Source organism: Aulostomus chinensis, chromosome 10, assembly GCF_037954235.1.
Source record: "Aulostomus chinensis isolate RoL2024-O1b breed Wild chromosome 10, RoL_Achi_v1.0, whole genome shotgun sequence".
Lineage (NCBI taxonomy): Eukaryota > Metazoa > Chordata > Actinopteri > Syngnathiformes > Aulostomidae > Aulostomus > Aulostomus chinensis.
The window spans coordinates 2,061,842-2,085,285 of NC_141329.1; the positions used below are offsets into that span (position 1 = coordinate 2,061,842).

Here is a 23,444-nt window from a genome sequence, read left to right on the forward strand (position 1 = left end):
AGCACAGACGTTTACAGACCACTGGATGAGATTATGTGACAAGAGCAACTGCCAAATAATTGTTGATTTTCACAGCTGAACACATTTGCCTGTAAACAGACACCTCTGTGGTTTAATGACACAGTTATGAGGTCAGCGCAGGATCTTCAATACAATAAATGTAAGTAAGCCTTTTGTCAGATTTTCTCTTGGTACGACGTTGGACCAGCGTCCAACTTATAAAATATGGATTTTATTAATTAACTTCTTCATTTGAGTGACGACGGAGGTCAAATACGTCTTTAGCCGCCATTTCAACTCCCTACCACATGGGGCGCTGTCATTCAAGTGATTGAATCAGTGTACACGCATGCGCTTGAGGTTTGCTACGCGCGAGAGAGTTAGAGTTAGAGTTAGAACGAGCTCGGGAGCCTCTCATTCATATTGTTCGAAAGGTTTGTCTTCATATCATCTTAATTTAAATGGATTTGGATACCGGGGCGTACGAGCCAGGTTTTGTGGGGATTCGTTTTTGTCAAGAATGGTGAGTTTTGTGTACTGCGTTTTTAAAAAAAAAAAAAAGTTAACGTAGCCAATCAGCTATGCTAAAGGCTCCTGTGCGAGCTTTAAGCTAAAATAACGTAACGCCTCATTAAAGACATTCAGTCATATTTACAAGACAGTAAAACCATCACTGATCTTAACATGGCGGCTGTGTGTTCCAGTAACAACATGTTATACCCGAAAGAAGACAAAGAGAATCGTATCTTGCTCTATGCGGTAAGTAGCCGGCTAATGCTAACGCTGCTCTCTGCTAAGGAGAGTCTTGATTTTTACCATCCTGGTGACTTTACACGTTTGTCTTGATGTTCTCACGAAGGAAATGAGACCAAAACATGAGAACATGGGCGTGTGAAACTGAGCTGATAATACAGAACCCGTCAGATTCAGATATTCATCGGTAGGTCCCATTATAATGATGTAGAAGTCAGGTGGATGCTAAATGTCATCACTTATGTTTTCGGTTATTTCCCAATCACACACACGTCTCATGTCATTTGATAAAGGTTTGTGTGGAGTGATCACAACAGTCGGAGTTCATCTCTGTTACATTTGATAAGTACTACTGATATGAAGGTGTTTTTCAAGGGACTGATATTAATACAGGTTATCACTTCCTCGGTGGGGCTTGCAACCGGCACTGGGGCTGATAAATCGCAGTCAAATGCCAAAATAATACTGCATCTTCAACCCTGCAGATGTGTGGGGAGTTCCATAGGAGCAGTAATGTGATGTTAGTTTCTCAAGTCCAGTGAGTGTAAACTTTGTACTTCCTGAAAAATAAATCAAATGTTGGTTTAATAAATCCAAAAATGTAGAATTTTGGATGAACACTGAAGTGCCTCTGAGCAGGCTTTCACTGGACTGAGTGAAAAACTATAACTGCTAAATCAGATGTTTCTTGCCACAGGATAACTTTAAAGTTTTTTGTTTTTTCCTGGTACATTTTTGAGTAAAAAAATGTCCAGCCAATGGCAATATATTAATAACAATGTTATAATCGGTCAGTCCCTGATTCTGATTGACATGTAGGTGCGTCCCCAGTATAAGAGCTGTTGGTTGATTGGTCGGCGGAGTGTAAAATATCAGTTATTTATCTGTTAACTGTTTCTTTTGAACCTGAACTCAACCTGCAGTGCAGGAATTGCGACTACCAGCAAGAGGCGGACAACAGCTGCATCTACGTCAACAAGATCACCCATGAGGTTGAGTGAGTACATCGGCCGCAGACACCCTGAAATCTCTCGCTGTGCACGAACAGACACCAGAGTTGAAAGTTTGCACATCTTGGTTTTAAGATTTGCACTATTCTGCTCTCGTCTTTGTCTAGTGAGTTGACCCAAATCATTGCTGATGTATCTCAGGATCCAACGCTACCCAGGACAGAGGACCATCCCTGCCCAAAGTAGGTTTTCAGAAGTTCAGTCACTCGGACTCATCTGTAATGGTCCGACTGGTTCGATTGATGCTAAGGATCCTCTGATGGTTTCAGTCGGTGCTCAAATGTCCTCAGCTCATGATTTACACTGTGATTTCTCGGTCAGAGTCAAAAGATCCAAGTCTGTTTGTTTTCAGTGGCTCTTAAATTTTGTACACTTGAGCGTTGAGTTTGTTTCTTTGATTTTTTTTCTCTCTTTTTTTGCCATTAAAAGACAAAGTGTTTTTTCTAACATACACAACTACTCATGAAGTAGTTTGTAACCACCAGAGGGCAGAAGGTTCACTTTCTTCTGCTGGCTGAGAAGGTTTGTAGTTGCAAAACCACAACTGGGTCTGCAGGGTTATCTGATTAGGAGCCAATGAAGAATTCAGCAAGTGTGAGAGTCGTCGTCTTCATGAAGTTTGAGATATTTTATATCCAGTGAAATTTCAGATTTTTGATTCTAGAGAGAAGAGTGTTGATTATTTTAATGTTTGTGTTTTATTTTTCATCTTTGAGACCTTTCTTGTGGGTTTGTATTCTCTACTAGCCGTCGCACACACATCAAGCACAATAAGAAATGATTTGGTCAGCTAGAATCTCCCTCTGGTCCTGATACTTGACCGATTTTCATGAAGCCCCGAAATCTTGATCATTTTAAATAACTTGATTTGAGCAATAAACCGACCAGAACCATTCACTGTTACCAAACTGTCAACTCTTTTTGTTGTCACACCAGCGTCCAGGCAACTCGCTTCTTGCAAACATAACAAATATGAGTTTTTTTGGGTGGGACTTTCTTATTTCGTTGTGTAATTGTCAACTGCAGCGCTGTTTGCATCTTTCGTGGCACCCCAGTGGACTTCGGGAGTGAAACTGGTAGTGAAATCAGCAGCTGTCACAATGCATGTTTGTAGTAGAACTACATGAGTTTCTAACGTTGTGCGTGCACTGTGTCCATTCCTAGATGTGGCCACAAGGAGGCAGTGTTCTTCCAGTCCCACAGTATGAAGGCTGAGGTAAAGATCTGTACTAAGAGTATGAATTTGCATGACATTAACTGTAAATGTTATTAAACCATAATTAAAACCACATCTGAAGCCGCCTGGAAAAAAAACAATTCTGATAAAATCAGTTAGCAAAAGTTAAAACGCGTTCGTGTCGACTGTAGAACTTTGGGGGCAAACTGAGAGCTGTGATTGGTTTGTGCCGACACAGGACGCTATGAGGCTGTACTACGTCTGCACCGCTCCTCACTGCGGACACAGATGGACAGAATAAAGCTGACATGGGTGGAGCGCTCCTGCTGTCCGTCTCGAGGATAAAGATGTTTGTGAGGGAAGGTTCCTCGCAGATGAAGTTTAACACGTCATCAAGGGCCCTCCTGAGGTTTGGAGGTCCTGAAAGTAACTTTGACCACTTGTGAATACTGTGTAGTAATACTTTTTATAGCAGCTGCAGTGTCTAATTGGTTCAGATAAGTGAGTATCTGAATATATTGTTTCAAATTTCTTGAGTTTTTAATAAAATAAGTGAACATGCAACAAACGCTTCTGTTATTTTCTGTCACATCAGCAGGTTTTTAATGGAACAGAAACAATGTCTCAGAAGATATCGGTTTCACTTGATCACCGTCACTCACGATGTTCCCCGAGGGCGTGGAACCTGAGATTAACCTCCGGGTGTGTGTGACCGTTGGAGCTGGATCAGGTCGAGCCATTAGCAGGAGTCCAAATAAACCTCGCAACCTGGTGTTGTCGGGTGGATGTTTGATGAGAATCTGCCTCATAATTTTCATGTGGTCCTGCTGAAAAACTAGAACTTGCGCTCCTTGGCTGAGGAAATACTGGTAAATGGTAAAATTCCACACTTACAACTGGTAATGCAGCTCCTGTGAGACTGGGATACGGCTGAATCACAGCACTTCCTCTGCTCGACCCTCTAGAACTACGAGATATTGCAAAACAGCTGCCACTGATTTCCCTGAAAGGTCCCAGGACACCGTGTTTCCTGGGTGTAGTCATGCTCATTCATCATCTGCTGGGAAGAAGCTTGGTGTTTGGGTGACGCTGACAGCGCCTGCCGAACTTCCCTCCTTCACAGCTGTGTATTCCAGCTACCTGTTAGGCAACTGTGCAGTGTGAGTCATCCAGCGTGAGCAGTTGAAAAAAGCCCAGTGTGTTAACTTAAGTATCTTTCAGCCATGTGCCACAACAAAGAAGAGGGAAGGTGTACTTCCCATGACCACACCTACTGAAGCCAACCACTTCTCAGATAAGACAGCTGCAGCAGAACCAACCTCAACCGTCATGGCACAAGAAGGTATGAGAACACAACCTCACACTGCCGTGTTGCCAGCTACACTCAGTGTTGCAACAAGTGAAACATGACTTTGAATGTTCATTTTCGTTGTCTTCTTCCAGTGGAAGTTGTTTCCAGGCTGCGGTGGGGAGCAGCTGCCCCTCGACACCGGGAGACTTTGGGAGGCTCTGCAGGGATGGTTGTTATCCACCACACGGCTCTGGCTGGCTGCAGGAGTGGGAGGGAGTGTGTGGACCATCTGGTCAGCATTCAGAGACTTCATATGACAGAGAGAGGCTTTGATGACATCGGGTACAAGTGAGTCTCCCTCAAATTATTAAAAAGAGAAATGTAAGTTTGGAGTCGTTTTAATTGAATGAGAACATCCTGGCATGAGTGTTGTCCTCCCCACAGACGGACGAGCAGATTGATGACCTGTGTGTGTGGTAGGGAGCTAAGCTAGCAATGGTGGATGGGAAGTGTAGGAACCAACAAAATCTGCAGTTCCTCCTCTGTATATTCAGGTTCAGGATGTTGGTTTGTCCAGATTTAATCCTCCTCATCCTCTCTGACAAAGTCGGCCATGATGGGTAGCAGTTGTCGTCACGCGTTAGGTTCTGTTGGCTGAAGGAAAATTAAGATATCCTGCTGTTTTAAATTATTTCATAACAAATGTTATAAACAAGTGTAGTTGCATTCATGCAGGCAAAAGCCATTTAGCAGAAACGTGTTTTTGGAAGTAATGCTAACACTTCCCATCTACTGCCGTTCATTTTGCTAAGCTAACTAGCACACAGGAGAGAAGAGTGTCCTCCTGACTGTCTCTGGGGAACATGGACAAAAACCACAGGATATTCAATATCTTCTCCATGCTCCAGCTTCCTGGTCGGAGGGGATGGCACGGTGTACGAAGGCCGCGGCTGGGGTGTGGTCGGGGCTCATACTAGAGGCCACAATCACGACTCCTTAGGGGTCGCCTTCATGGGGAACTTCAACGGTAAGAATGTCTCCTCCCTTACTGACAATAGATGCTGCCATGATGTTTCCTGGAAGGATTCTGACCGGGCAGCGGTGTGTATTGGCCCCCGTTTTGATTTCAGAGGACACACCAAGCAAAGAGGCGATTTATTCAGTCCTGCAGCTGCTGAGGTCCGGGGTCTCCAGAGGTCTTTTACACCCAGAGTTTGAGCTCTGGGGACACAGAGATCTGGGAGACACCGAATGTCCAGGACATAAACTTTACGCTGCACTGCCACGGCTGAGGAGGACCTCATGACCTCATCACCCTCCTTTGTTAACAACATACACGGAAACAACAAAGCTACAGGATGGAGACGCACATAAGCAATGGAACATTAAGTCACATGTCACTTTTGGTTGGATTTTTACTGCATTAATTATGTGTAATTTAACTCGTGGGCAGAGACCAACAGTCCCTCGCTGTGAAGCATTCACCACACTTTAATGGTCCCGTTGATGTGGGGGGTGAAATAAACTGTACTGACTGATGTTAGAATGTGGTGTCACATGGACAGTCCTAGTGATGAAATATTAAAGTAATCAGTCATATTGTTAACATGTGATATGATCTTTTTCTGAGGCGACGCTGCTGAACTCAGACGTACAGCAGCTTACAGCCGTGGTGGGAGCCAAAATCATTTCACTGAAATATTGAGTTATCTTAAGTGTTTCCTGCTGTTTTGTCTAACAATCCACACGAAGATCAAAAATGAAGCTGTTATTTAATGTCAGATGAGATTCTCTGCATAGGAACATTGATGATCTCAAGCACCAACAGTCAGTCCACTAAATACACATCTATTTAATTGTAAATTTATCAGGAGGATGTCCTCAGAAGGGCTGATTTGTCGGGGATGTTTTGATTTTGGCTGAAAACACATGGAAACATTTCTACATTCAACTTGTTCCAATTAAAAGAAAATACTGGTGATTTTGACTTCTAAAAGTGGGAGAATGACAGCGGTTCAAATCGTTTGTGCCTCCTTAAGGGCAGGAGCAACAAATGCAGAAACATCCCCGACATGTTCGCGCTTGCGCAGCGGAAGGGTTCTCCTGCGGCCTCCGTCACGTTCACTCTGCGGAAGAGCGCACGTGTGGTTCCAGCGCTCCAGTTTAATCGACGCGTTAATTATGAAACACAAATATGACGAGCAGCACGTCACAAGAAGCTGGTCAGATCGTGGCGAGCCAGCGCGTGGCGGCAAGGACCAGCTCACCTGTGACGACATTCGTCCCAGGTGAGAGTCCCGGTCCAAGGTGAGCGGCGGTTGTGGTCATGTAAAATCACCTGGAACACGCGAGGGTGAGAACCACAGGTGGCCGCAGATGTGGCCCTTAGGAGGTCACGCCCCTTTTGGGGTTTTGTTTTTGTCTTTTTCAAACCATCCGATGGTTGGGGTCTCTTCACGCCTTGTTTTTAACAGCAGAAATATTCCAGTTTTCTGCTGGTAATGAAAAGTGTCAATCAAGAAGCCGCGGCGCGCGCCGGCGGGTCTTAAAACTCCACGAGCAGCCAAAATTACAATTCCTCTCGTTTTGACTTCCCGCCCTCGATGTGCGCTCTGTTAGATGGCGGCGTCGACGAGCCGCGCGCGGAGCAACGCAGACGAGGCCGCAGCCGGAGGGCAAGGCGCGTGCGAGGCTTGGGTTTCACGAGCGGAGGAAGTGTGACAATCCAAGCCGACAGTTCAGCGATCAGTCACGCAGATTGACGGCGCGGAACTCATTGGTTCAAGAGTCGCTGCGCCCGAACATTCCAGCGCGGAGAGTTCTGGCGTCCTCCTGCGCCCAGGAAAGTCGCTGAAAAAGAATCCGGTTGCGCAAAGTGAGCAGGAACATGCGCAGTTTTCACTTCTGTAACGACGAGAAACGTCGCGGAGACGAGGAGCCAGTCGGTGTGAACATGCGCAGTCGAGCGGTGCGTCTCCGGCTCCTCTGCGCATCTTTGCCTCAGTGACGCGCGCGCCGGCCACCTGTGCGGGGACACTGCGCTCTCCTCCGCGCGGAGATGGAGGGTTTGAAAACTTCGGAGGGTTTCTGCTGCCACAAGTCCTCCTTCAGCATCAGCAGCCTGCTGTGGAGGCGGGAGGAGCAGGCGAGCAGCCCGGAGCCGCTCAAACTGCGCTCGGCACAGCCGGAGACCTCCGGCCACGAGCGGCACTCTGGCAAGAACTGCGGCAAAACAAAACAGAGCGCAAAGTTAGAGCCCAGAGCGGAAGCTGCCAGCGGAACACCGGTAATGAATGAAGGAGAATCAGGCAGAAGCGGGGGAGCGGGAGCCGGCGCTCCACCCGAGAAACCCCCCTTCAGCTACAACGCGCTCATCATGATGGCCATCCGCCGGAGCCCGGGCCGCCGGCTCACGCTCAACGGCATCTACGAGTTCATCATGGACAACTTCCCCTACTACCGGCAGAACCGACAAGGCTGGCAGAACTCCATCAGGCACAACCTGAGTCTGAACAAGTGCTTCGTGAAGGTGCCGCGCCACTACGACGACCCGGGGAAGGGGAACTACTGGGTGCTGGACCCCTGCAGCGACGATGTCTTCATAGGGGGAGCTTCCGGGAAGCTCCGGCGCAGGGCGGCCGCGGGCTCCAGAGCCAAGTTGGCTTTGAAGCGAGGAGGATGCCGCCTGATGGCCTCCAGTTCCGCAGCCAGTGTGGCCGTAGCGGGCTCCTTCTACTGGCCGGTGGCTCCGTTTCTTCCTCTCCCGGCACCGGTGCGCACTCACCTCGGCCACGCGGCATATCTGAACGCCCACCCGCGCTTCTCCAACCACGCCACGTCGGTTGTGACCCAGCGTTCCCGGCTGAGCGCAACAGGTGGCACGGATGCCGAGCGGCTGGTGCAGTCGCACCAGGAGATGTCCTACATCGGACTAAGCTGCGCGCCGCCCCGCCGCCAGCACACGGGCTCCGCCTGCGCCGCCTTCTCCCCGCCGGTCCCGTCCTGCGCCCTGCCGCTGCCGGACCAGTGCTCCTTCAACATGATCTCCGGGCAGGCCAGTTACTTCTACTCGCACCAAATCCCCTGCAGCGCGACGGCGGCGGCGAACCCTCGCCAGGAGGAGTGCGCGAGGAGGACGCCCCCGGGACGCCTCCTCCTCCTCTCCAGGACCTCGGATCCGGGAGGATGCTGGGACGACTCCCCGAGCTACTGCCTGCAAGCCCCTGCAGGGCCCCCCTCGTCCTGGGATACAGGGGACGGCGTAAAATTCGGTAGCAAGTAAAGTTGAGGGGGTCCCACCGACGCGACCCGCCAGAGAAAAACCCGGCGACGCGCACGTGGCGCTCGGGACGTTTTTTGATTTTTGTTTGTTTGTTCAAGGGAAACATGAATTAAATTTGCGCCCGCGACGTCCATGCAGGCCGGGCTCGAAGTTAACCGGCGAGCGTCGTCGCACTGACGCCAAACACGTCAGAGACTGAACCGAGAAGCTTCCAGGTTTCCACGTCAATATTTGGATTTTTTTCACGCATTCGCAAAGGACAGAAACGATGCACGCGCGCATGCCTGAAGCTCGAGGCCCAGTCTGAAGTTTGACACCTCAACTTTCTGTAAATAAAAAGTAAAACTTGGAAGACAAAAACAAAAAAACAACAACAAAAATCAGAAATGCTCGCTCGCTGTGATGTTTGATTTAAAGCAGTTTATTGGTCATGTTTGTCCCCAAAGCGTCACAGGGTTTTTTCACATATCCTGCGTGTAGTGACAGGTTCTGTTCGATGTGTATTTGTACACTAACAGTACTGCTGTCACTGCTCTTCTTACCCGGAGCTACGAGGGGGCTCGTCTGTCTGAGGACGCGTCTCACGTCTCCTCTCCAGCTGATCTTATCTGTCCTCTGAAGGAACTGACGTCACTGCCTGTTCAACTTTACCTCACCTCTCCAGCCGCCCCGTCGCGTAGAATTAATAGAGTCTATAGATGTATGAGGACAGAGATAAGAGCAGCTTTGGACGGCTGCCTCCGTTAAACAAAAGCCTCTTTATTCGGAGGGGGAGCCCCCCGCCAGCCCGTCCCGGCCGCAGCCACGCCGGGCGGGATCAGGTAACGCAGCGCTGCCGGCAAACACGCAGATAATCATATTTTCACATGAGTAATTGTGGTGGCGGGAGAGAAGGCGACGGAGCTGTGAATCAACAGGTTTGAAGAGTCGGGAGGAGATTAAATCACCAGCAGCTCTGACAGCCGGGCCCGTAAATCAGAGCGGCTTCATCCGGGCTTTTCATTCTGATGCGGATGTCTGAAAGTTGCTTCTCTTACGCGATTGTTGGGGGGGGGGGGGGGGGGGGGCCTTTACACACAAGCCTGTCCCGGTGGGGTTTCAGGGTCCCCGTATGCTGTAGGAGAACTATAATAATAATAATAATAATAATAATAATAATAATAAAAATGTGATATGGGTCCACCTGTGTCTGAAATAAATAATTATTATTTTTTATTATATGAAGAAGTTTGTAGACCATAAAATTCTCCCCAGTCAAAGCAACCGACACAAGACATTTCAGATTAAAAACAGATTTAAATTTATTTTGTTGGAAGAAAATACGATCTGGTCTGTGGGAGATTAACATTTGAATTTAATGTATCAGCATTTAAACTAATAGCATCGGTAGGACCAGTAATAATGACATTAACTCTTTCACCTGCAGCACCGTTCAACACTTCTTTACATCAAAACAAATTGTACAATTTTTTTAAAAAGGAAATGAATTAATTATAAAAAAAAAACAAAAAAGTACAACAGTATAGAAACGTGTCAGTTTTGCACATCACAATCAACATTCAGTTATTAGAAATTAAATTCCATCCTTCTGCGGTGTTTTTTCACAATAAAAGATAAGATGATATTTATGATCCCACAACAGGGAAATTAATGTAGCAGTTTACAAACCCATGAAAACGGACCGTGAGATGAATCGAATACAGAATAAAATAGGACAAAAAATATACAATATACATGAAAAATAGAGTATACAGAATGACCACGCTTCCATGTATTTATGTAAAGATGGATGGATTGATCTCAGGTCACATTTGGTTCATGAGTCCAAGAGGAACCGCGTGACTGAAATTATTAGAGTTTCTCTGATTTGGCCGTCTTAGAGTTGCGCAATTGAATCATTTTCATACGTAAAAGGTACAAATGATTCAAGTCACTGATGGATGAATATGTGACCAGGCTACAAATCCATCAGAGACTCAAAGGACGGGACGTTTGCATCAGAGGAACATGAAAAGATCACCATTCACGCTGGATACTAAGAGGAAGACAAATAGACGCAGTGTTAAGAGTTTAAACCTCCCCAATAAAAGCAACTGACACGAGACATTTGGGATTAAACCCAGATTTTAATTTGTTTTATTGTAAGAACGTAAGATATTTAGAGGAAGAGAAGCAGTTGCAGTTTTAATTGTTCTCTGATTTTCAGAATGTCGAAAATCCATGAATGTGTTGCTTTCTCTTTTTCCAAAGCAATAAAACATGGATACCCAATTCCAATTTTTGAATATGAAATTTAGCTACAATAATACAAATCTGGACGATAATAATAATGGAGTGAATTGTGTCGTTTAAGGAAGACTTTGAAATGTCTGTGACACCAAACACATTCCTCCAAGTGGAGACAAACCTTCCTTCTATAAACTCAGTGATGAAGTCGCATGAATTGCGATGAAAGAACAAATCAACAACAGTTTTATTTTTTAAAATATGGTAGTTAACAGCATAGAGTTGTGGACGGGTCTCAAACTGACTTCCTGACCTTCATTTGTGATCATCTGTTAGGTAGAAGCCAGATTTCTTCCAGATTAAACCAGAATCTAACTGGTTCCAGTAGGAGATGCCGTGTGGTGATGTGGGAGTGACAGCTGGAGATTACACGGAGAGCGAAGCCTCGACTGACACGTAAACAGAAGGCGAGCTCATCGGGAGTGAATCTCTGGCGTAAACTGGCCTTTGATCTTGTGTTTATTTGATTGAATTTCTCTTATCTCTCTTTAATGTCTGTTTTCTGACATTCTTCATCTCAGAGTTTGATCTCAAGATGCATCGACGCATCGAAGGGTCATGTTTTGTGGCATGATTCCATAGCATGGTGTGGGTACTGCATCAGTGCTTTGCCACTGAGAGGTGAGATGATGTATCAACCACTTTTGGGATGGAAAAGATATTTACGTCTGCTTCGGGTAGATGGTGACCTTCAGGCCTGGAGCTCGTTAGAAGGGATCGTGTTCGGTGTTGGCAGAATTAGTGGAGGGGAGTCAGAGTGTTGGGCCCCACGCTGCCGGACCTGGAGATGCTGCCCGCAACGGGGAGGCTGCAGGCCTTCAGGCCCTGTCTGCTTTGTCTGGCCTCTTGTTGTGAGGAACACCTGCAGCACTTCCACCCATGAATCACAAGCTGGGGGGGCCGTCCCGGAGGCGTTGAGAGGACCTCTGCTCTCGTCAGGGGAAGGTGATGAAGATGTTGACTGCCCGGCGGTGCTTTTGTTACAGCTGCTACGAGGAGGAACGCAAAGGTCATGAAGTCGTCTCAGCTGCAGCAGAATGAGCTGAGAAGCAGAGAGAGATTGACGTCTCTCAACGAAGACCGTGAACAACAGAGAGAGATGCTTGATGATGTTCCACCGGGTGAGGACCAGCCGTGTCCCTGCTGGTGAAGCCAAGAAGAAGAAGAAAACCACGGTGATGCAAGTGAAAAAGGTGAAGAAGAAGAAGAATGCTGGCTACAGCGGCTGGGCCTCTCTGACAGGGGTATCCAGAACCCCTCCCTGGGTGCTACATTTAGGACTTGAGCTACTGTGTCCAGCGTAGTCCAGACCCAGGTGAAGACCCTAGCCCTCCAGACAGGGGAGGCACCTCCATGTCAGTGCAGCTGTTACGTTCTTCCACAGCGTTTCTGATCCCAGGACTCGCAGCCACTTAGCCTTGACTTGTTGAACTCTGACTCTGGAACGACGGAGCCACGGATGAGTGGATCCAGCTCCGATCAAATATAATCAATAACTGAAGCCTAGGATCTGTTCACTGTTGCTGGTTTTTGATCGGATGCTTTAATCGCAGAGTCTCAGTCATTTAATTATTGGGACTCATATTTAGTATTGCGTTCCATATTGTTATAACTTTTTGTGTCATAAATAAAATAAAATGTACACTGAAATCTAGCATGAGAAATTAAGCCTTTCCTTTGTGACACTCATTAAAGGGGCGGCAGCAAAGCCCTGTAGAAAGCTGTGGAACCATCGCATGTAGAGCGATGCATGTCATGCACGCGTGCGCGCGCGCACACACACACACAGAGTCAGTGCCAGGACACACTGAGCTCACTTTACAGTCCCGCTGTGATCCAGTTTAAGATGTACTGGTGTTCTTCATTAAGATATGTTAAAGCTCTGGAAATCAATCCTGCACACTCACCCTTCTTAACAGAACACAGGCAGCTTTTATCCTCAGAGAGCAGCTTCCACAGGTAAAAGTGCCACCTTGTGAAATGAGGTGGGTGGGTGGGTGGTACTCTCGGCGTCGGTCTGTCTCTCTCAGAAAATCAATCTCTCAGATGTTGCTGTGCAGATCATGCAGGCTTCATCCTCATTGCTCTCTTTCTCTCTCTCACTCACATATAAACACACTTCCCTCGTTGTTGTGACCAAGCAAAGGACAAAGACTTATCTGTCTCCGCTCTGGTATCAGAGACAATTTCCAGTCCAGTGAGGTGGTTGTGTAAAAGGTAGGAGAAAAAAAAAATTGTTATGACAGAAAGTCTTCATAAATGTGTCTCCGACAATGAAGAAAAACAATTCAAATTTAGAACATATTTCTAAAAACTGCACAATGAAATAACGACCACAAGAAAAACATACTGGCGGTTGCATGTGAGACTTATTTCTCTAAAATGTTGTAGTGGTTGGAATAATGAAGATTCAGAGTTTTAGAACAAATTAAAGCAATATAATGAGATGATGGCGATGATGATGATGATGATAATAATAATAATAATAATAATAATAATAATAATAATATAGTTAAAGAATAGCCTAATAAAAAATGTAGTAGAAATCTTCTTTGTTTTTCTATATCAAAGAGCCAAAAAAGGATAATTTAAAGTATGATACAGTAAAAAAAACAACTGTATCCTCGACAATATTTTCTTCCCTCGTTGATTCGCAGCTTTTCTACTTTCATCCATCAACAACCCCATCAGTGTTGCCTCTCCTAACTCGTTTATAACAAATGTTTGTCGATTGATAATTTTAAATTAGATACTTTTATCATTTCAAATGCATCAATAACATTCACCCGGAGAGATTAATCTTCAGGGCCGCTACAGCGATGACCCGGAAGTAGATGTAGACATTCGAAGCGCCGAATAGTTGACCCGGAAGTGCTTCAGTCCACGCGCACAGACGGAGTGCATTCGTTGTATTCACGTAGTTCAGCAACGTGATCACTTTATTTTATTAAAGACTCAGCAGTCATGTAAGTATCTGCGAATATCTGAAAATGACGGTTCTTTTTAGTTAAATTACTAAACAACCATGTAGTTCTGGGGCTAAAATCATTAGCATTTCAGAATTGTAGCTAGGCCGGTTAGCCGGAGCTACGAGAGCCTTTGTATGTCCTCTGGTGTCGCCGTGTTCGCTCTGTTACGTGTGGGTTTTGTTTTTACGGCGAAATTTCGATTTAAAAAAAAATCTTTCGGCAATTTTTCTTGCCATGAATCTGCTGGACAAAGCACAACTCTTGATTTAATTAAGATCCTTGACATAACGTTGATCATGCTAATACCTAGCTTAAAGTGTTAGCGTGCTAACATTAGCAGCTGTGGTACTGTAACTCCCTGTGTTCGCCCCTCGGTAGAAGTTAAAGTTTACATGGTGTTGGAGTTGAAGGTCCGGACGTGTTTTCCCACCGAGAGCTTGTATAAAGTGGGTGTTCATGAATGGCCTCTGTCTCAGTGTTGGCTAATCGCTTTGCCACCCACTAAGTGCAGTGAATTGGGTTTTTTTCCTCCAAGTTTATTAATTCATGAAATCAGTCTTAATCCCTGCAATGATAAACACGCGCAACAACTCGCTTCACGCGCCATCTCAGAGATGAGATGACGTCAGTGGTGCTTCTCTCCCTCCACTCCATGCCTTTAATTCCTGTTTGTTGCATTTAAGTAATTTTGCTGCAAATCTGCACCAACAACATCTGAACCAAAAGTGTGCATTTGTTGATGCAGTTGGTTTTTGGTCCAGTTAGTCTTGGTTTCACATTGCATCGAAGACCCGGGCTTACACGCCATGGTCGTCCTCAGCGTGGACGTCATCTCCCTCTAACAGAATTTGATTGGTCAGTGGATGTGTGAAGTTGAGATGATGAATAAATTTACAGATTCTCACTGGTGCCTCTTTTATAGTATTATTCCTATGGTATTACTACCATAAGTGACAGCTGAGTGTGCAGTCAGGCTAGTTGATATTAGCAAAATAAAGCTAAACTGTACTGTCACTGTAGAAAGAGAGGAGGAGACAACGGCAGGTGGTGCTGCTGAACTTCCTGTAACTTGGCGGTCACTACTGTTGTCAAAATGCTGCTTCCTGATTTATGGATCATCAACGTTCTTTTTTATTTTTAGGAGTCTGTTAACAAAGCCTAAGTCAGAGATGACCCCTGAGGAGCTCCAGAAACGGGAGGAGGAGGAGTTCAACACCGGCCCGCTGTCGGTGCTGACCCAGTCGGTGAAGAACAACACACAGGTCCTCATCAACTGTCGCAACAACAAGAAGCTGCTGGGACGAGTCAAGGCTTTTGACAGGTAAAACCATCTTACCTGGATTCGACCTGACAAACACTGAAGTCTCCATTTTTGCTCTTAGACATGAACGTTTGTTGGGTTTGTAGTAACGTGGCTGGTTTTCCTGAAGCGACTCTGGCTTCCCTCGTCGCTCTTCAAACTGTCAATCACAACAAAATGCAGGCGAGACTTTCACAATGTATGAAAAGTAGATGAATTAATAAAGGGTTTTATTGGCCTCTTAGCAGAGGTGTTTGAAGCCCTGTTCTGAGGACTTGTGCTACCACGAACCCTCAGGTGTTTCAGATCCGGGAGCACAGAGTTTATAAAGATACAAAGCCTCAGAAGCCTGTCTCACTCCGCTCCTCTCAGCTTATTGAAAAATATCCCAAAGAGCCGCTGTGCAGTGCAAAGTATTAATATCCGAGAATCAAGGGCCTTAAAAATGTGGCTGATGTTAGAGATTCCAGTCCAAGCTGAAGTAACCTGAAGACCGTCTGATTCCATCCCAGGTCCGCTGATGGTTTGAGAAGTTCTGCTCCTTGCAGTCAGTAGGGGACCTTTCAGACTCGTGTGTCTCCGCTGTCCTTTCAGGCACTGCAACATGGTCTTGGAGAACGTGAAGGAGATGTGGACGGAAGTTCCCAAGAGTGGCAAAGGAAAGAAGAAGTCGAAGCCTGTGAACAAGGACCGCTACATTTCCAAGATGTTCCTGCGGGGGGACTCGGTCATCGTCGTGCTGCGAAACCCTCTGATCACAGGAAAATGAACTGGTTGCTGGCTGAATCCGTCACAGGGCCTTAATCTTGTTAAAAGCGAGTGGAGGACCGTGAGTCGCGGAGGTCTTTGTTGGGGTTGGTGGTCACTGTTGTTGTCACAATGATGTTCGGATTCTTCAGAGAACCGCGGAGGCAGCAATAGCTAGATTTGCTTTGTCTACAGAAGTCTTCTGTATTTTTCATTTTGATAATAAAAAATTGTTAGCTGAGTGTGGAAGAAGGTTTTTATGTGCTCTTAATATTTGAATTCTTTTTGTCATTATTGAGTATTTCATTGATTCCTGCTAGAATTTCTATGAACTACAAAAAGGTTTTTTTTTTTAATCTTGCGTGTTTTTTATTTTTTTCTTTCGCCGACTCCATCAGACGTATCGGACGATCCCGGGTGAAAAGTTCTTCATGCTCGCTTTTCTCGTGGGGGTCCTTACCGCCCCTCGCCACCTCCTGCTGTCACCCTTTCACTCTGCCCGCCATCTTAAGTGTCAGGCTTCATTTCACTCGGCAGCTCAATATGGGACAAACTGCCGTTTAAAGGCGTGCTGCATTATTAATGAGAGCAGATGTGCTGACTGTCACTTCACACCCTCGTCCAACTCCGGTTCCTCCTCCGCTCGGCCCCTCCTGGCCACTTTGTTAATTGTCTTAATAGCTTTACAGCACGGCTCGCCTTTCCCCCTCATAGGAGTCGGCTTGGAACCTGCGATCGTTCAGAGCTCTCGACGAGCGGTGGATTTTTAAAAAGCTTGTTAACCATTTAAGAGACGTTTACAAACCTTCTGACTTCACCAGTCGGCCTGAAGAACTGAACCCTCAGAGCCGGTGTGTCATTCTGAGATGGGGGGGGGGGGGGTTAGACAGCAAAATAAAAAATTTAATAGAACATTTTTCTTTTAAAAACCAAGAACTTTTCCTTCTAAATGTGTTGTTTTAAACTGCAAGCCCACTGAAGTCTAGCAGGTTCTGGAGTCACAGAAGCTGGGCAGTGCAGGGCTCCTGGAGGTGGATTTCGTTTAGCTTCCAACGAAACTTCAAGTTGCTGCATTAGTTTGGAGCTTGTCAGCCATGTTGTGAGGTCACACTGCACCTCAAGTACACAGAATACCACTGATGTTACTTTTGCTGGTGCCCCCTTAAGAATGTTTTTATTTTAATGGGAGTTCTGCCCCTCATTTAGTAGGAACCTCTCAATAAATCCTGCCACAAAAAGAGTTATTCATCCCCAGTCTGAGTTTTGGCTCATGGCAGAGCCCCACAGGGGCGGGGAAACGGGTTTGTAGTCCTGCAGGAAGTTACTGGTCAGGAATGAGGCACATTTCTAGTCAAACAGGAAGTGATCCTTTCAGGGAAGAGGTATTGTCCCAACAGGAAGTGATTGTGTTGGATGAGGTGACATTGTTGTCCATTAGGAAGTGGTCGTGTCAGGGAAATAACCCATCCACCACCAACAGGAAGTGGTCATCTCCTGGTTCCTCCCCCAGCAGCCAGTAGGATTGCTCCATGTGATTGAATCAGTAAATCAACTCAGGCGAACAAAAGTTGATGAACCCTCTGATGATGCTGGAAGCCTGAATGCAACAATTAGCAGTGCTAAGCTAACGTTAGCCTATGGAGGAGCTACACCAGGGTCACATGACTTCAACATTAGAAGTAGCTTTGTGCTAATTCCTGGGGTGAGGATTTTTGTGTTCTTGCTTTTGCTGTGAGACAAAAAACCCTTTGAAACCCACAATTTTTGTAGATTGTAAGGTCTTTAGTACTGAGAAGAAGATATCCATCACAGACTTAAACCCAGACATTCACCCACTGGAGACCTACTGGAGACCCACTGAAGACCTACTGGAGACCCACTGAAGACCTACTGGAGACCCACTGGAACACTGAACAACACCAGTTCATTCTGGGTTTCTTTCCTGCCCGACTCCCTGTGCTCAGGACGTAGTAACCTCCAACTGAGTGTTGGTGTCTGGATCTCTTTGGAAAGGCTTGTAACAAACACTCCGATCTCATTTGCCGAGTATCGTTCGTCTTTTTCTCATGTTACTGATCTCAAAGTCGCTTTAAAAAGTCTCGTTCCCTCCAGATTTTGAGGGGTGAGCGATCCACGAGCAGGAAGGCAGATGTTTTATTCAGTAGGTAAGCGATCAGAGAGGGGAAGTGTGATTATGATAGCAATCGGCCATGCATCAATACTCCAGCCTCCGAGCAACTGGACACCCTGCAGTGTATCGATCGTCCCGGTAACCAGAGCCGCCGCCACAGTTTGTTTTCAAGCAGAGCTGCGGGGCTGGTGTCAGGGCCGCCCGCCCGCCCGGGTGCAGAGCAGAGGATGTAAACACACAAACACTCCTCTCACTCATCCCTCCTCAAGTGTGAGTGACAGCTACTGCAGGACACACTCAGCCCAAACAAGAGGGATCAGGTCAAGTCAAGTCAGGTTTATTCGTCCGGCGCCAAACCCCAACCAAAGTTCTCTCCTGACTCTGTCCCAGTAGAGCAGGTCCAGCACCTCCCTCCTTCAATGAACCTCCACCCAACAATTCTCCATCAGCAAGCGCATCCTGCAACAGCGGCCACCAAATCCAGGTGGATCCAGCTGCTGCGTGGAGATCCAGCTGCTGCATGCAAAGAAGCAGGTGCTGCAAAAAACCCTCCTTCTGCTCTCTAGAAGACGGGTTTAAGCATGAACCACAACGAGGGTGAGGTTAAGAATAATCATAAAAGTAGGAAGCGAAAGAGTCCCATGGGAAGGGTGCTGGTTTCATATGTAGGATTTTTTTTTTTAAATGTCACAATCCAACATTTCACCAAGAAGAAGTTTTTCTAAACACAAAATGAAAATAAGTTAAATATACAAAGTAATTGGTTAAGCCTTTCACTATGAGGTCACTTAAGGTCAACAGCGGGAAATCACTGGTCCTGGGGCCAGACGAGGACTCGGCAGCGTCCCACCCGTGTGATGACTGCAGTCAGATGTTGACGAGAGTGAGAGTTAAAGACCACAAACACTCCAAACCCACGTGACCTGCGCCCTCCCCATTCCTCTCCTACCGCAAATAATCTCAACCTCTGAAGAAGAAGTGACACTCAAGTGTGTCAGAGATAACGGCTGCTAATCAGACCAAAGTGAGGGTCAAAGGTCACAGCCCCGCTCTTCAACTAACACGCATGGACAGTGACATCTGAAACTGTTTTAAACTGAATCAGGCTTTACTACATTGCATGACGTTCGTTGTTGAGTGAATGTTTCGATCGTCACACTGCAGCCTTTCAGATCCTGAGGAGGACTGAAGCTCGACCCACATATCCGTCTCAGCCATGATCCACCACAGCGAATCAGCTTAGTCAGAATAAAAAGGCCGTTTTTTTGTCTCAATGTTTTTTTTAAAATGAAGATGTGTACATTTTTAAAGTAAATAGTGAAAATAAGCAATAACATGCACCGCACACCTCATTCATTTTTATGATCATAAACAGTATTAAAGCTAATATTTATATTTGAATATATTATATCATATTACTTTCATTTCACTGCCACTGTACCTGTACATTTAGGCATGTGACAAATAAAAACTTGAATCTTGAAACAGTGTACTTCTACTTCATACCGTCAACGCATATTTGGCTGTGCATCTCTGTGAGATGTGAATAGACTGATTAATACAAGGGAAAAAATATACAGTATATAGGACTATAACTGACAGTGGTATTGCTACTGTGTGTATGCCCTTACTGCACATCATGACAATGGTTTAAACTTTTGTTAGACAAGCCACAGTAAAATGTAGCAGAAAGTAAATGAGAGTAGAACAATTTAGTGACATTGTTTTGAGTTTTTTTCGTTCTGTTTTCAACACACACACAGTACAGTATAACACTGATTCAGGGACAAAATACAGGAACACCAAGTTTAGAGATTTTAACACAAAGATGTCTGGAGTATATTGATGCGACATTACCACCTAGTGGGCAACTGAGGTAATGCACTGAGCGTCTTTACAGGTGCTTTTAATTTGATGAAGTCTGTTCTTATATTTTTACTGGATTGAGAGTAAAATCGGACCCATGGACACATCTTTCATGCACCTCATCTATCATCCAGGATTTTTAAAGGAACGGTCTCTCACGTGTGGAACACGTTCTGAATGTTTAATTCAATGAGTACCCAATTCTCTGGTTCTGATGTCAAACTAGAACTTTAAACAGTCTCTAAATCAAGAAAATTCTGTTTCTCTCTTGGCATCAGGAATCAGGAAGTCAGCATGTTAACGGGATGTAAGGTGTTTACTCTGCTGCTGTGTACTCAGTAACAGGAGTACTGCGAGTATGGTGATATATTGCGTCAGATGTGGAGAGATCACGGGGTCCCGGTCATTGCTGATCAGCCCAGCGGCCTCCTGCCACTGGAGGTTCCTTCCTAAATGGAGGGGCTGAACCATGATTCCTGCAGGGATGCAGGTCCAGGAGGGATGGCAGATTGGAGCCAATCACATTCTCGGCGGAGCAGATGATACGCCGCCGTCTGCCCTTGAACTTGGCCGTGGATGCAGCCTAGCAGATGGTTATGAACTTAAATCTTCATGTCTGTGCTGCTCTCCCCTGAACAGGCCTCCAGCGGAGAGCTTGAAGTGAAAAAATGTGTCTCTGATTTTACCCTCCATCTTCCCCCCTGCCCTGTCAGGGAGCGATCTTGACTTTCATTGATTTTCCTTGAGTGCTTCCAACTTCTCGATAGTCAATACTGAATAAATCCATGTGCAGCCGCGCATTAATCCCTGTCTGGCTGGAAGCTGCTGACCTGTCACTTTGTTTCCTGCTTCGAGTTCAGTTTATTCATCTGCTGTTGGATGAGTAGTTGAGGCTGAAGCTTCGTGACTAGCAAGCTTCAGCAGGTCCTGGACCCTCTGATGGAGCCGAATAACTCTGAGAGACACACGTCAATGGAGGAATGTAGAGCTCAGCTGAGTCCACCAAGCACATCCACTCAGACAAAGTCTCGCTGCTCTGGGCCTGTCAACTCCTCCGTGTCACCCTTGCATGACTTTCATTCCTCTGAGCACCCAAAGCCCGTCATCTCTTTGCAGGATGTCTGTCAGACTGCCAGCCGTGGATGGCGTTGGCCCGCTGACTGTGGAAATAAAGCTGTGGTAAAGGGGAGGAGAGGAAGACAAACCTAAAATTACCGCAGGACTTCTTGCAATTCTTTACTGGCTACTTTCTGGGAAACTGAGCAACTTTTTGTATCCAAGCCAACATAAATCACACCTACCCAGTGTTTCAGCTCATACAGGAGCGTGCTAACATACGCAACGACGACAAAAAAAGAAATGTGGTTTATTTGACAGTGTCCAGCTTTACTGGACAGCAGGGTTAACAGGAGGCGCACGTCTCAGAAATAGCAGAATAACAGCTGCCCAGGGCAGTCAGCTTCTATGTCTAAAAGTGTGTGTGTGGAGAGACGCGAGGCCTATTGGCTTTCTGGATGTTTACACATGCCACTCAGATGTAATGCATTTCTCTCTCATCTGACGTCTGTCCCCATTAGAGCTCTTCCTGAGTCTCTGTGTTGAAAACTGGGCCATGACAGCAGTCCAGCTCCTTTTTCTTCTCATTGTTAGCAGAATCGGAGAGTATTACATCAGAGTGGAATGTAGGTTATCTGAAAGAGTTCCACTTCCACACGGAATATGTGTTGTGTGCTGAACGCTCACAGGCCTCCGTAACGCCGTGAGGAACCTGAAGTAACCCAGACAGCCAGCAGGGTGAGAGCTGGCCTGGCCCCTGGCTCAGAGGAGATGCTGCCTTCAAGTGCTGTTGGATATTACAATTACTTTAGTATCTCACGCAGCTTCTCGCGGTGAGACGCTTAAGAGGGACGTGCATGTGGACGACGTGATATCGATCTGGACAGAACCAAGAAGGACGCGGCGGGGAGTAAAGGGAGGAGGTCGCATTGTGACTGCTGTGCTGAAATACTCACATTTATGCAAATTTATTCCCAATTATCTTGCGATATCTTTCCATTATGACCCTAAACTGGAAATTCAGAGACTAACAGTCTGATTCTGCCTAACCTGGGTGATTGTTCTGTAAAATGGTAAAACTGCCTCCTCGTGTTCTTTATATTTTAAACGTTCTTATAGTGTTTCCTATTTTGTTATGCTGTTCATCTTCTAATGGACCTGAGTCTTACTGTCTGGTTTAAATGAATAAATGAGCTTCCCTGTTTTAATTTATAAATTCCATCAGATTGAGATCAGATTATCATGCATCAATTGCTATATTATTCATCTCAATCCTAAAAAGAACCCACCATATAAAAAGGGAAATATTTTTCATTTCACAAGATACACTATAAAGTTAATTTTCAGTATTTTTGCACTGGAGGCTTTAAATTTTCATCTTTGTTAATATTCCTCCAGGATCGGCCTCCAGATTGTTGGTGATGTCACTAACCATGCTTGTAGCGTCGCCTCTCAAAATCTGACTTTCAGCAAAGAAAATTCATTCAGCTCCAACAATCAAGCAGAAAAGCAACATTTCTGACTGGAGGAGGACTTGAACACGTCCAGATGACCAGCTACTAACTGGGTGCTGCCACTGCGCTCTCTGACCAGGTCTTGTTCGTGATAACCTGCTGCAGGTCAAGATAGGTTAAGATCAGGCCTCCATCAACGTTTTAAAACTGAACATCCTCACAATCAACGGTAACCCCACCTGTTTTGGGTGAAAGTTGTACATTTTACTACTCTATTCGTCAAGCACCGTCTACGATTCGGCACGACCACTGTAGTACAAGTGACCTTTCTTAACCGTTCTCAGTACTACGGGACACATTCAAGAGTGTGAGGAGGCCAAAGTACAAGAAGGAGTGGAGAAGTTGTGCTTGATGAGTGGATGAGTAATCCCACTCTAGGCTGCACGTGATATCTGAGTAGATTGATGAGGTCTGTGAGGGTTCTCAGCCTTCCGGGTTGTAGTTATCAAGGCATCGAAGGCAACTGGACTTGGCTCGTTCAGGATATTTCACTCTTCATCTGGGAGGCTGTGCTGTTAAACATGACTTATATCTTTTAGGTTAGCTACATGCTTTGAGCTACAACTGCACGGCTGAGGAAAGAACACCAAAGTTCTCTTGTGTGAATGTTTTTCTGAGACTTTATGCAACAACAGCACTGGAAAACAAATGTCACGTAGAAAGTGTATGTTTTTTTCCTTTCCATACTTAAGTAAACGCAGTATCAAATACTTACCTACCTCTGATTGATAAGAATTCTGCCAGAGTATGTGAGTATTTCTACTGAAGTAACTTTGTACTTGTTCTACCACTGCTGAATGTCAGATCGGATACAGCAGCCAGACAAGTAATCTGTTGTTTAAAAAAAAAAAAATTGTCTCCAAAAGCACGTCAGATAATTTGTTTATGTAAACAAAAATTGAACAAAAAATGCACGATGTCAGCTGTTTTAGTTTTGTGCTGCATAATTTTATTTATTCAAATTAAACAAATAACCCAGCGGTGAAAACGAGGCGGCCTGAAGGATCAGGGTTTGTCCGAGGTGTCCGTGAAGGCACCGTGGGGATTGTAGCCTACTTTGAA

At 45.7% G+C, this 23,444-nt stretch overlaps 4 protein-coding genes across 7 annotated transcripts; all 4 read left to right on the forward strand.

Annotated features, from left to right (window-relative positions):
- The first annotated feature begins 344 nt into the window (after nucleotides 1-344).
- polr2i (RNA polymerase II subunit I) lies at nucleotides 345-3,526 on the forward strand. The gene is made up of 6 exons (XM_086215475.1): nucleotides 345-523; nucleotides 705-759; nucleotides 1,677-1,750; nucleotides 1,871-1,945; nucleotides 2,928-2,979; nucleotides 3,179-3,526. Exons 1-6 carry the CDS (start codon nucleotides 462-464, stop codon nucleotides 3,239-3,241), a joined length of 381 nt encoding a protein of 126 aa, XP_086071601.1. The 5' UTR covers nucleotides 345-461; the 3' UTR covers nucleotides 3,242-3,526.
- pglyrp5 (peptidoglycan recognition protein 5) lies at nucleotides 3,299-12,369 on the forward strand. Of its 4 annotated transcripts, none has more exons than XM_086215472.1 (6): nucleotides 3,299-3,441; nucleotides 3,536-3,816; nucleotides 3,906-4,282; nucleotides 4,384-4,579; nucleotides 5,140-5,258; nucleotides 5,362-5,911. In XM_086215472.1, the coding sequence occupies exons 3-6, from the start codon at nucleotides 4,201-4,203 to the stop codon at nucleotides 5,535-5,537; spliced, it is 573 nt and encodes a 190-aa protein (XP_086071598.1). In that variant the 5' UTR covers nucleotides 3,299-3,441; nucleotides 3,536-3,816; nucleotides 3,906-4,200; the 3' UTR covers nucleotides 5,538-5,911. The 4 variants fall into 4 exon arrangements, with proteins under 4 accessions (XP_086071598.1, XP_086071597.1, XP_086071599.1 ...); XM_086215471.1 differs by having other exon boundaries at nucleotides 3,536-3,809; XM_086215473.1 differs by lacking the exon at nucleotides 5,362-5,911 and adding an exon at nucleotides 11,786-12,369 and having other exon boundaries at nucleotides 3,536-4,282.
- foxg1c (forkhead box G1c) lies at nucleotides 5,921-9,556 on the forward strand. The gene has a single exon (XM_086215467.1). The coding sequence runs from the start codon at nucleotides 7,290-7,292 to the stop codon at nucleotides 8,511-8,513; it is 1,224 nt and encodes a 407-aa protein (XP_086071593.1). The 5' UTR covers nucleotides 5,921-7,289; the 3' UTR covers nucleotides 8,514-9,556.
- A 1,262-nt stretch (nucleotides 12,370-13,631) lies between the features above and the next one.
- Nucleotides 13,632-16,526, forward strand: snrpd2 (small nuclear ribonucleoprotein D2 polypeptide). Its single transcript, XM_086215064.1, has 3 exons — nucleotides 13,632-13,765; nucleotides 14,910-15,089; nucleotides 15,663-16,526. Coding segments are annotated over exons 1-3 (357 nt in total). The 5' UTR covers nucleotides 13,632-13,763; the 3' UTR covers nucleotides 15,838-16,526.
- Nucleotides 16,527-23,444: the final 6,918 nt, after the last annotated feature.